At 42.6% G+C, this 12473-nt stretch overlaps 1 protein-coding gene across 4 annotated transcripts in view; it reads right to left on the minus strand.

Moving 5' to 3' along the window:
* ELOVL5 (ELOVL fatty acid elongase 5) overlaps nt 1-12473 on the minus strand; it is a 79960-nt gene that overhangs the window by 29230 nt on the left and 38257 nt on the right. For 2 of the 4 annotated variants that reach the window (XM_003789648.3, XM_023513159.1), the window contains exon 2: nt 654-719. In XM_003789648.3, the coding sequence (XP_003789696.1) occupies nt 654-711 (58 nt within the window). In that variant the 5' untranslated portion in view covers nt 712-719. Of the gene's footprint in view, nt 1-653; nt 720-2270; nt 3151-12473 lie in introns of those variants that run through there. The other 2 variants (XM_023513160.1, XM_023513158.1) reach the window with 2 other exon arrangements.

A 12473-nucleotide genomic window follows, 5' to 3' on the forward strand; every position in this document is an offset into this window, starting at 1 on the left:
TTTGGCAGGCCCGGGCTTGGGATTTGAACCCACCACCTTAGGTGTATGTGGCTGGCGCCTTAGCCGCTTGAGCCACAGGTGCCGAGCCCATTTGTAGTTTTTCTATGAATCTTTATATGAATCCAAAATCTACCTTCTTTATAAGACATTAAAAGACATTATAGGTGACATCAAAAGTAGGAAATATGGAGCTGATTCACTTCTTAAAAGGTAATAAAAGATTAAGAGAAACGTCCCAACTGAGTCCACAGGTGCTCATTCACCAGCTGACATGACACAAATGAAAAGATCATTCAAAAACCCTTAACGTTGTAAAAAGGCAAATGTTGCCACAATGCATCTTGAAAACCAGTTTCTTTTAGAGACTTCTAAGAACTGAGGAAAACATAACCACTGATAATGGTGAAATTCACAGTATTCTCAGGGTGCAAGCTTTACCATGCAACTTGATCTCCAGTTAAAGTCAGCTGAAGGCCACCTACAGCAGCCCTGTCTCTGTCAGAGTTCTTCTCTTGTTATCCAGGATAAAGTGTTAGTCTTATCATAGAAAATGGTCACATTTTCTAGAATCTCCTCATGCAATATTTACAAGTAGCTATAAGCAGGGAGGGGTGGTGCTGCTGGAAGGTAAGCAAAACCAAAAACCATCTTACCTCGGGTACCTAGCAATGCTTTGAAATAGGGACTAAGTGATGCATCAAAATTTTCCATTTTAAAACCTATTAAGAAAAAAAAAAAGATATCGATTAATCTCTACTCAGAATGCTTTTATACAGTATGTTTTTTTTTTCCACAAAAGAACAAGAACAAATTCTTTTCAAAGAATATGCTACAGACAAGGTCAAGTTCCTCATGTGCAAAGAAATTGTTTCTAGCTCACAAAAGTAACTTATGTACTAGTTTTCATTTGAAAATCAAAAAGAGAGACATAATCCCGTGAATTCACTTTATAAATGAAGTGCCAGGATTCTGAACTATTTTTCTCAGTCCCATAAAAACTCTTTCCTGAGTTTCTGTGAAGCTGAAAAAGTGGAACTAACTGGATTGAAGGTGGCAGACAGGAAAAGCTCCTGTCTGGGTGCGAACTGACTTCAGTAAGACAACAAAGATAGGAGGAATCAGAGCAGGGAATCGAGTGCCGCAGTACAAAGATGGCTTCTTCTACTTGCTACTTTTGTTATTATTTTATAGTCCCTCGTCTACAGTAAAACATCCAAATATTAAAAATGAAAAAGGGGGGATACAAAAAATCTCATTGCTTCCCTCAACAACAATCTCTGACAATCTCTAAGTCTTGTCGTCACCAGGAATCAAATGGTGGCAATATTTCTTGGGTACCTTTCCAGAGACTTTTCCCCTCTTTTGAGCACAAAAGAGGTCATGCTAAATGGATATTTTTACAATTGTGGGTTGCACAACCCATTAGGACACGATCAAGTCAATTTAGCATTAAAAAATTATAAATTAATCATAATAGAGAATCCGAATGCTTTGCTCTAAGTGAGAATGAATAACTGCTTCATAAAACTTTAGTTTTATTTTACCATATTTTTAAGTATAATGAATGTACTTAGCTGCGATGCAAAGTAATATTCTCACTGTGGGGGAGTGTCACAGTAAAAAAAATCCCTCAGAATAAAACTTCTATAACAGAAGTATAGAAGTGTACATATTACTTGCTTGTTCTCACTTATTAAAATGTCTTGGCAGTTATAGATTTACCTTAATCTTTTCCCCAATTTGAGATTTAGATTTAGCTAACCATTATATTAACTAGATTTCCTATATGTAGGGGACATTATTTCCAACTTTTCTGGCCATTCCCCTTTTAGAAATAACCACCCACAGTAACTTCCAAGGGCAAAGGTGAAATTGGTTCTATTAACTAAGCTGTTAATCATTTGGCAACACTCCTGTTTCCTCGGCTTGCCACAGCACAGTGTCCATATTCTTGGGCTGATTTGGGGAAAAACCATTGTAACTATGAAATTATCTAATGGCTCTTAATAGTTGCAATTAAGCCAATCTAGCCCAAGGTGAGGGAGAAACAAGAAGAGCCCTCAATGACACTATTTTTTTTTTTTTTATGAGACAGAGTCTCAAGCTGTCCCCCTGGGTAGAGTGCCATGGCATCATCATAGCTCACAGCAACCTCCAACTCTTGGGCTCAAAGTGATACTCTTGCATCAGTTTTCCTATTTTTAGTAGAGAGGGGGTCTTGCTTTTGCTCAGGCTGGTCTGGAACTCCTCAGCTCAAGCAATCCACTCACCTTGGCCTCCCAGAGTGCTAGGATTACAGGCGTGAGCCACCGCGTCCAGGCCTTCAATGACTCTTTGAAAGTAGCTCATAGCTTACAGGGTTCTGTCCTCACTGCCTAAGGGGACTCAGGGACAGGGCACTTGGAAAGTAATGACTCCCTCAACCTGGGGCTGGCAGCCAAAAAAGCACCAGTTGCCACACGCCCACATACGTGCCATCAACTAGGTCAGCCACCTTTGCCCCTCAATAGTTATATAACCTTGGTACTAGGTCACTTCTGCAATTCAACGATTACATTTTTAACATACACGGTTTTGCTGTTCAAGGTTTTGGATACCCGAGGTCAACTGTGGTCTGAAAAGACTAAATGGAAAATTACGGAAAGAAACAATTCATAAGTTTTAAGTCACGTACTGTCCCACTCTGTCCCACCTGAGACATGAATCATCCTTTGGTCCAGTGTGTCCCCGCTGTCTATGCTCCCCGACTATTAGTCATTTAGGAGCCATCTCAGTTGTCAGACCAACTGCTGGAGTACTGCAGTGCTTTGTGTTGAAGTCACCGTTATTTTACACAATTGTTCTTTTAATTAGCAGTTATTGCTATCAATCTCTTATTGTGCCTAATTTCGAAATCAAATGTCATCAGTATGTACATACATACGTGTACAGGAAAAAATAAAGTATATCCAGAGTTCGTTACCAATGGCAGTTTCTGGCATCCACTTGGGAGTCTTAGAAAGTATCCCCCACCAATAAGGACTGTATTCCTGAGACCACTGTGGTCCCTTAGCCATTTTCCTCCCCCAAGACCGATCCTCTTCAGGAGATTCCAGAAAATTCTGGTGAAGAGAATGGGTTTGGCTTTATATTTCTTTCTTTGTGTGTGTGTGTGTCGGTAGAGTGCCATGGAGTCACAGCTCACAACAACCACAAACTCTTGGGTGTAAGCGATTCTCTTGCCTCAGCAAGCACCTGGGACCACAGACACCTGCCACAATGCCTATTTTTTTTATTGCAGTTGTCATTGTTGTTCAGCTGGCCAGGCTGAGTTCAAACCCACCACTGGGGTTAGGTACCACTGCTGGTGCCATAACCACTGTGCTACAGGTGCCAAGCCAGTTTTATTAAAGATAATTCTTCTTTTAGAAGACTCCGTGCTAGAGAGGATGGGTAGAGGGAGGGTGATTGGTGGGACCACACCTATAGTGCATCTTACAAGGGTATATGTGAAACTTTCTAAATGTAGAATATAAATGTCTTAACACAATAACTAAGAAAATGCCATGAAGGCTATGTTAACCGGTTTGATGAAAATATTTTAAATTGTATATAAAACCAGCACACTGTACCCACGACTGCATTAATGTACACAGCTATGATTTAATAAAAAAACAAAACAAAACTCCATGCTAACACTGTCTCAAAAAAAAAGATAATAAAAATAGAGACTCCATAGTTAAATAAGAAAAAATTATCTATTAAAGGGCATTGTAAATTCTGCAATTAAAAATAATAATTTTCCTATTTTTTCAATATCTATTGAAAATCATCTAGGAAATCTAAGTTTTGGAAAATAACCACTGATTTAGTCAAATCAAAATCACGCACGAGAGGATCACTTGAGCCTGAGTTGGAGGTTCCTGTGAGCTATGATGCCATAGCATTCTACCCAAGGCGACAGCTTGAGACTTTGTCTCAAAGGAAAAAAAAAAAGAAGACTTAAGGGCCTAGTGGCACCCACCTGTAGCCCCAGCTACTCAGGAAGCTGAGGTAAGAAGCTTGAGCCCAGAGTCCAAGGCTGTAGTGAGCCATGATCATGCTACTGCACTCTAGCCTGGGATACAGAGCAAAACCCTTTCAAGAAAGAAAGAAAGAAGAAAGACAGAAAAAGAAAGAAAAGAAAAGAACAGAAAAGAATAGAAAAGAAAAAAGAAACACGTAACTTCATCTATGATGGGCCACACATATGGAAAACAGTTTGGATACTGGCTGTATCCAAATAGCCAATCAACAGGAAATAAGAAGGAACAAGGCCTAAAAGCCAGGACTATTTGACTGATTACCTGATGGACAAGTTGCTTACCAGGGACAGAATACCTTTACTCCAAGACATTTTAAAATCTAGATGCTCTTAGGCCAGACTCAGTAGCTCATGCCTGCAATCCTAGCACTCTGGGAGGCTAAGGCAGGTGGACTGCTTGAGCTCAGGAGTTTGAGACCAGCCTGAACAAAACTAAGACCCTGTCTCTAAAAGAATGAACAGCCAGGTGTGGCAAGCACCTGTAGTCCCAGCTACTTGGGAGACTGAGGCAAGAGAATTGTTTTAACCCAAGAGTTTGAGGTTGCTGTGGACGCCACAGCACTCTACCCTAGGGTGACTGAGCAAGACTCTGTCTCAAAATAGATAAATAAAATCTAGATTCTCTTATCTGATGGGTAATACCAACTTATTATATGTATAATAATGAAGTATTAAGCATGAAGGCGCTTTACGCATGAAGGAGGTATAAAGGCCTATCATAGGCTGGCAGATTAAATGGTTCAATGCTGGACTCTATTAGACAATTAGGGTTTGAAACCCATTTCTTCCCCTGGACAGGTTATCTAATCTTTTTTTGAATAATTAGGAAAACAGTAAGAACCCCTGTGTTATTTAATACAGGCCCTTAGAGCAGTGCCTGGCACCTATAAGCCCTCAATAAATGTTTCCTACTGTATGACTGCCCAAGATCAACTCCATGAAGAGGAAAACTGTCAACCACCCTATGGCTGTCCCAGCTTCTCCACAGGGGCACTGCTGGCATTCTGAGTGGAAACAATCGTTATTACTTTGTACACTGGAGCTCATTAACTGAATGCTATCAATGAGTTGCCAGTCACTGTGACAATCTACAACATCCACTTCTAAATTGCAGCACACCCATGGTGGGGGACCAGCAGAAGGAGGGGGGAGTTGACAGTATCTCGGGAGAAGAGCTTATCAGAGGCACTACCTAATGTGAAATACATCATTAAAAGGAGCATACTAATTAAACACAAAAATATCGAACACTACGTGTGCAAAAGGAAGAAACATAAAGGATTAAGCTGGTGACCCAGAAGAAACAAGACATTCATCATAGGGAAGAGAAGCAGGTGCAGTAAACCAAAATGAAGTCCAGTTTTAGCTGTTAGAATGGCACACAGTAACACAAGCTGCATGTATACATTTAATATCGTGCCATAAAAATAAAATTCAAATAACAGTGTTCTGGCCCACATAAGAGAAAAACAATTCAATGCAAGATGGGGGAGGGAGAGGGAGAAGGAAATAAGGGAGAAAGGGGAGGAGAGAGAGGGATGGGTATGCTCCTATTTAATGGGCACTCTCCCAAGGGTATATGGCACATCTCCTGGGGTAGGGACGCATCAGGAATATACTGAACAAAATCAACATTAGAATCAATCATTCTATTTTTTAACTAAGAGGTTTCTCAGAGGGCTGGAAACAAAGGTGAAGAAATGTGTAAAAATGACAGAATTCAGACAGGTGGGGCAGGGATGAGGAGGGAGAAATTATGGATGGGGGAATAAACAAGGCAGCCCAGAAATTTTGATAAATGACCTACTCCAAGGACAACAGTCTAGGACATAGTCCAACTTGAGAATCTAGGCTAACATCACAGCAACAGAAAAGCAGCTTGATGAAACATAAGGCAAACTTTCAGTCCAAGAGTACTACACCAGCAGCAGGCTACCAAAAGGGACTGTGGAATCCAGTATTTGGAGATGCTGAAGAATCCTGTTACAAGCCATCTGTCCCAAACAATCTGAATCTAAACCCATCTCAGAGGCCCGGTGGTACCTGGCAGGAGTCTTTATAAAATGAAATGTCTTCTCTATGAAAGCACACAGTAAGAAATGAATTTTGTCAAAAATGGTGCACCTGTTCTTAGACTGTATTTCTTTTCAGCTTAAAAATTCTTAAGTTGGCTGGCCGCGGTGGCTCACGCCTGTAATCCTAGCACTCTGGGAGGCCGAGGCAGGCAGATCACCTACCAGGGGTCTTCAAACTATGGCCCGCTGAGGACATTTATCTTGCCCTCCGGGTGTTTTTGCCGCAGTTGCCTGTCCTGCTTACCAGCTGACTTGTCCTGGGCCCACAGTCCGGCCCTCCAACGGTCTGAACTGGCCCCCTGTTTAAAAAGTTTGAGGACCCCTGAAGCTCAGGAGTTTGAGACCAGCCTGAATAAGAGCAAGACCCCATCTCTAAAAATAGCCAGGTGCCTGTAGTCCCAGCTACTTGGGAGGCTAAGGCAAGAGAATCACTTGAGCCCAGGAGTTGGAGGTTGCTGTGAGCTGTGATATCTTGGTACTCTACCGAAGGTGACAAAGTGAGACTCTGTCTCCAAAAAAAAAAAAAAAAGAATTGTTAGGTTTAAAGAACTTTTCCCAAACTTAGAAACAGCCTGAAACAGCTAGTAAAACTGTTCTCTGAAACAACAGACTTGGGAAATAACGGTGACGATAATCTTTCAAAGAGCTGCTTGTTGTTTCTGGAATGTCTGTGGATAAGAAGGGATAAGAGGTGGGCAAAGGCCAGCCCTGGAGCACAGGCCTCTCATCAGGAGAGTCCTGACCCATGAATCCCAGGCCTGATTCTGGGCTGGACTCTAATATGTTAAATATTTTCCCTAAACTTCTCTCTACCACACCTACAACTGGACACATATTGGACATGTACTATAATCTTCTAAACCGAGGTTGTTTGTTTTTATACAGGTTACCAAGAGATATCTCCACCAAAGGTTTCCTTTCATCGTTTCCTCAACATGATGCCATGTTTCTGTCTAGCCAGTCACGTATCTAGGGTCCCTGGATACTGTGCACTCACTTTTTCATTCACACCACATGCTTCCCAAGTGCCTGCTATGTGCCAGGCACTGAGGCCCTAAGCCTCTGGGATTCCGGGACCATAAACACGTATTAATTACAGACAGAAATGCACACATACATGGTATGACATGAGGAACAACTGTTTGTAAGAAAAAGTAAAGCAGAGGAAAGGGGGTAGTCATGGAGTGGGGATTTATTTTTTAAAAAATAGAGAAGATTGCCTGAGAAAGCAGCAACAGGTAGAGACCTCGATGGTGAGTGCAAGCCATGTGCCCATCCAAGGAGAGACAGGGGAGTACAGTGGCTCTTAGCCAGGGCAGGCTTGGCATGCTCAAAGGCCAGAGGCCAGGACAGGAGCGGGCAGCACCGTGGGAGACCTTCGGTCCCCCAGTACCTGCTCAGCTCCCCGCCTGTTCTCGCTAGTGGATAGAGGTCAATCACATAGCACATCTTGTGGACAGCATGTGGCAAACAGGCTGGCAACAGAGGAGGGTGTCAATCCTTAACTGCTCATACTGCCACCATCCCTCCCCACCCCCCTGCCGCCAACAGTGTGCCCTTTTCATTCTCATCTCTCTTGCTGGGCTTCATCTGCTGAGATGCATTAACAGCACAGAGGTATCAGCAAATGAATTCTTCATTGCTGGCTGGGCCCATCTGCCCTGCTGGGTAAATTGGGCACTTGCTGAGTGGTCTGTGGGCTGAGCTATATGCTTTTGTATTTTCCTAAAGGAACAGGCGGGCACAGGGCTGTGCAAAACTCTTGATACTTTGCCTAGTGACCTGGTGTCAAGGGAACGGCATGACTCCACTTTGTACAAGATACCCAACCACACTGCCAGGTCTGCAGCTGACATGACTGCTGCAGTCTCCATCTCCAGGCTGTGTGTGCCAGTGACATCACTCTCAATAATCCAAATCACCCTATAGGCAGCTTGGGTGAGCCGGGCCAAGTGAGAACACAGCTGCTCTGTACAATTGTACTAGCAGGGACCAAGCCCAGGCACTGGCCCGGTGGAGAGGAGCTTTGGTCCTACATGCAGCAAAAGAATTAGCCATTCTTCAATCTGGCTGGTTCCCCTCACATTGACAGAACAGAAGACATGGCTGGGGTGGTCAGCACCTCCCAGGATCCAGTCCCCCAATGACACTATGCCAAAGCATTCCATTCTCTTTAACTAGGAGTCTCTGACCTGCACTCAACACAGAGGGACTCCCAAAGTTGTAGGTCATGACAAAGAATAGTAATAGGACCCAATGAAAAGCCACAACAGTATCCTAAAGCTATTCACTAGTTCCAGAGCCACATGCAGAAAATGATAACAGTAAAAACTGAATAAAGGCAGTTATTAGATTTTAAAGAATTTTTCTTTTGTGTACATTTTCTAAAAAATAAACACAGTTGACTGTCACTTCCCACTGTGAAAGTATGGAATGTTTTGGTCATTATATGTCTCATTTTAAAGTATCTCACTATGAAAAAAACTGACCAGGGCCAGCCATTCTCTTTATAAACTACCCTCCATTTATAAGGACAGCTGAAGAGGGGACATGTCCAGTATTAAGAGTATGGCACACCTCCATCTGAATCATGTCCCCATATATACACCAAAGATTAGTTCTGTGTCCCCAGGCTAGTTCCTGCCATATGTACTAAGTGTTTTAGGACCCCTAAACCTGAATTCAAGAGAAAGATCAAAACAACCACGGTAAGAAATACAGAAACCGGGAAATACTGACATGAACGGAACAGAGCACAAAAAACAAAGCCCCCAAGAGAGCCCTGCTCAGGCAGAAAATCTGTGTCTACTCTCCCCAGTTAGCTGCCTTCAGGAACAGCATATGGCCTGGGTGAATCACGTGGGGGAGGTTAAGTAAACACTGGTGCTCACTATGAACTAGTAACGGGCAGCATTGCTGGAACACTACAATGAAAAAAGACACTACAATAAGCTTTACGGCACATCAGTCCCCTCCTCTGCCCGCGGAACCGGGTGGGGTGGCAACAATGGCATGAGAGCAGCTCCACTGCTGGGTTTGATGAGAGGAAACCACAGCCACAGCTACACACAGGTCTCGGAGCGCAAATGCTAGTCATCACTTGGCCATTTCTACCTGCAACAGGAAAAAGAGATAAGAAAGATGGCCAGCACATCAGAAGTACTGGGATCTTAAAAAATGTCATTAAAGAGTTGATACATGAATTATAGTAAACAAAGTTTATTTCCTAACCTCATAATCAGACTGTTCACTGATTCTGAAGCAGTAATGAGCTGTAAGGTCATGTCTTGGTTTTTCTGGCTTCTAGGGTAACATCAGCATGTAGAGGTCAGCTTGTTTTAAAAGCTCCCTTTCCTATGAAACCAGTCCTTTGGGTTTAAAACTGTGTTTATTTGCAGAAATTTAACTACTATCTAGCATAACAACTTCTTTATCACATCCTATTTTAATTGTCAGAGTTCACCCATAAATGCGTCAACTGACCCGAGTTTATGAACCCCCGCCCTAGAGGGGCCAGGCTAGTTCCCTGCATATTTATTCTCTTTTCTCATATCCATCCATCCCTTTTAGCAGTCAACTTGTGTTAAGCAGGCATGGGAACACTCTGTAAGCTGGCTGCTAATTACACAAAATAACAAAAAAAACTAAATGGTGCTTTAATTTGGTAGTCAATACGGATCTTGAGTTTAAAAAAGGTTTTTCTAGATTGAGAAAATCAGCTCCCAGAGGGAAGGAAAAAAAATAACCACACCCTGCTCAGGAATGTTAAAATACAAAATGGTGACATAAAGACATAAGGGAAAGAACAGCCAAGTACTAACAAGCTTTCAGAGATGAAAGCAACCTGACAACAGAATCCCTCCACAATGCTGGCATTTAAATAAATAGCTCTGGATTAGCTCTTGGCTCAGCAAGGGTGGTACATCTGTGTACTGTCATCCTAACAAGCTAAGAATTTGTACTTACTCCCCCTCGCCCCCATAGAATTCCTGTACTTTTAAACCTCCATTCTAAGAGCTTAACAAATGCTTGTTAATACGCCAATAAAGTCACTTTTTCCTACCACACATCATACATGGAGAAAAAGCCCTATTTGGGGTCTTAGATAAGTAACTGCAAAAACCAGGGAAGCACTGATGTTCTATCCACAAAGCACTGCCACGGTGAGCTCCATGGTTAAAGGTGAAACCACCTCATTCTAGCATAATGGACAATCTGGGGGGTGCATTTAAAATGTTGCAATAGGCTTGGCACCTGTGGCTCAAGTGGCTAAGGCGCCAGCCACATACACCTAAGGTGGCGGGTTCGAATCCCCAGCTCAGGCCCCCCAAACAACAATGACGGCTACAACCAAAAAAACAGCTGGGCGTTGTGGCGGGCGCCTGTGGTCCCAGCTACTTGGGAGGCGGAGGCAGAAGACTTGCTTGAGCCCAGAAGGTGGAGGTTGCTGCAAGCTACGATGCTACAGCACTCTACCCAGGGGGACAGCTTGAGGCTCTGTCTCAAAAAATAAAATAAAATAAAATGTTGCAATAATCAGTAATTCCCTTGTACAAAGGTAAGATTAAATAGTCAAAAGAAAACCCTCTGTTTCCCACACCTTTGCAGCCATCCGTTAATTAAACAGCATTACTTTAGCCATTGCTGGAAAAGGCATCCTTCTAAAGCAGTGGAGAGTGACCCAGCCACCAACGAGCCCTGTGGTCTCCTTCCTCCCTACTGGCCCATGTCTTATTTCCAACTCTTTCACCAAGGCCCAGACTGGATGTTATAAAGCCTCCCTCTTCCCCTCCCCTTCTTACCCCAGCCCCAGCCTCTTATAGCTTTGCTGTCTGAACAACTCATTTTATATACAGCAAACTTCACCTTTTACAGGACTGGACACTTCTGGGTTCAGGCATCGTGGAACATACTCTGCGCCTCCTTATTTAGAGCCCAAACTCTTCAAGGGTAGTCAGTCCAGTTTCCTCTATGAGTATGATAACTATTTACTGGTGATAACTGCTATTACAAAATAAAAAGGAGGGAAAATGGCACACAAGGCATTTCCTCAGAAAAAATTTCCTCAATGCTAGTGATGTGGAACTCTTATCTACAATATCGTAAGTAAAGGCATTTTGTAAGGTGTGAAACCATTAAAAGAAACAACACATACACATACACACACCCACACCTTAATATTCAAGGGAATTTTCCAGAGACAGATGTCTTGTTCTAGTCTTGAAGGGAAATATATTAATATGCTTAATCTAAGAAATTTATAGTAGAATACTTTTTCAACAGGGGCAAGGGGAGAGTAACTAATTTTACAATTCTATTCTAGGGGGCCAGGTGTGGTGGTTCACACCTGTAATCCTAGCACTCTGAGAGGCTAAGGCAGGAGAATCCTTTGAGCTTAGGTGTTCAAGACCAGCCTCAGTAAAAGTAAGACCCCATCTCTACTAAAAATAGAAAAATTAGCGGAGTGTTGTGGGTGCCTATAGTCCCAGCTGCTCAAGAGGCAGAACAGAAGGGTCATTTGAACCCAGGAGTTTGAGGCTGCTGTGAGCTAGGCTGATGTCATGACACTCTAGCCCGGGAAACAGAGTGAGACTCAGTCTTAAAAAGAAAAAAAAAATTTTAATCTACGGGAATTTTTATTCACCACAAAAGGAATGTACCATCAAGTTCAAAGTTCTTTCCCCCAGCTCTCAGCAGAGTTTAACCTTTAGGACAAGAACTCTAACACACCAATCCCCATAAGAAACATTTGGAGGGGGTTCACTACTGTAGTAAATTATTGTCGTAGAGTTTAAGTATCTGAAAGCTGCTAACTTAATTTTCATCTGAAATCGTAGGAAGAACTGGCGGTAATTTTTACTTGGGTGAAGTACACTCTGTCATTTGGTAAAAAAGAACAATAATTCACACAAAGAATGCTCTTGCTGGTGGGTGAAGGCCAGATTGCTGCAGATGGATTTAGAATTCTACTCTCAAAAATAAATTTACTGACAATAATTAATCCAAACCCACAAGGCTGTAGTGAAGCATGGTAAAAGATTCATCAAGTGCAGGAAATGGGTCGCCCCTAGTTTTACTTCGGTGCACACAGTGATTCTCAGAATGACTGCTTGCTCTTTGCTTTACCAGCCATTTGAAAGGCAGGTGACTGAGTCCACAAATGTAGCACTCAACCACACAAGGGAATGTAACAAACTGGTCAATAGAAGGAATGTCTACTGACTACATGTGGTGCATGTCCTGCCTATGAGGATTAATTAGGTCAACTAAAGGAGGTGGTCAAGGTAGGCAGGTGGTCAGCTACAGAGGTTCTACTGAATTTTTTTTTTTTTTTG

This window comes from Otolemur garnettii, unplaced genomic scaffold (genome assembly GCF_000181295.1).
Source record: "Otolemur garnettii isolate 467f Iridium unplaced genomic scaffold, OtoGar3 scaffold00035, whole genome shotgun sequence".
NCBI lineage: Eukaryota > Metazoa > Chordata > Mammalia > Primates > Galagidae > Otolemur > Otolemur garnettii.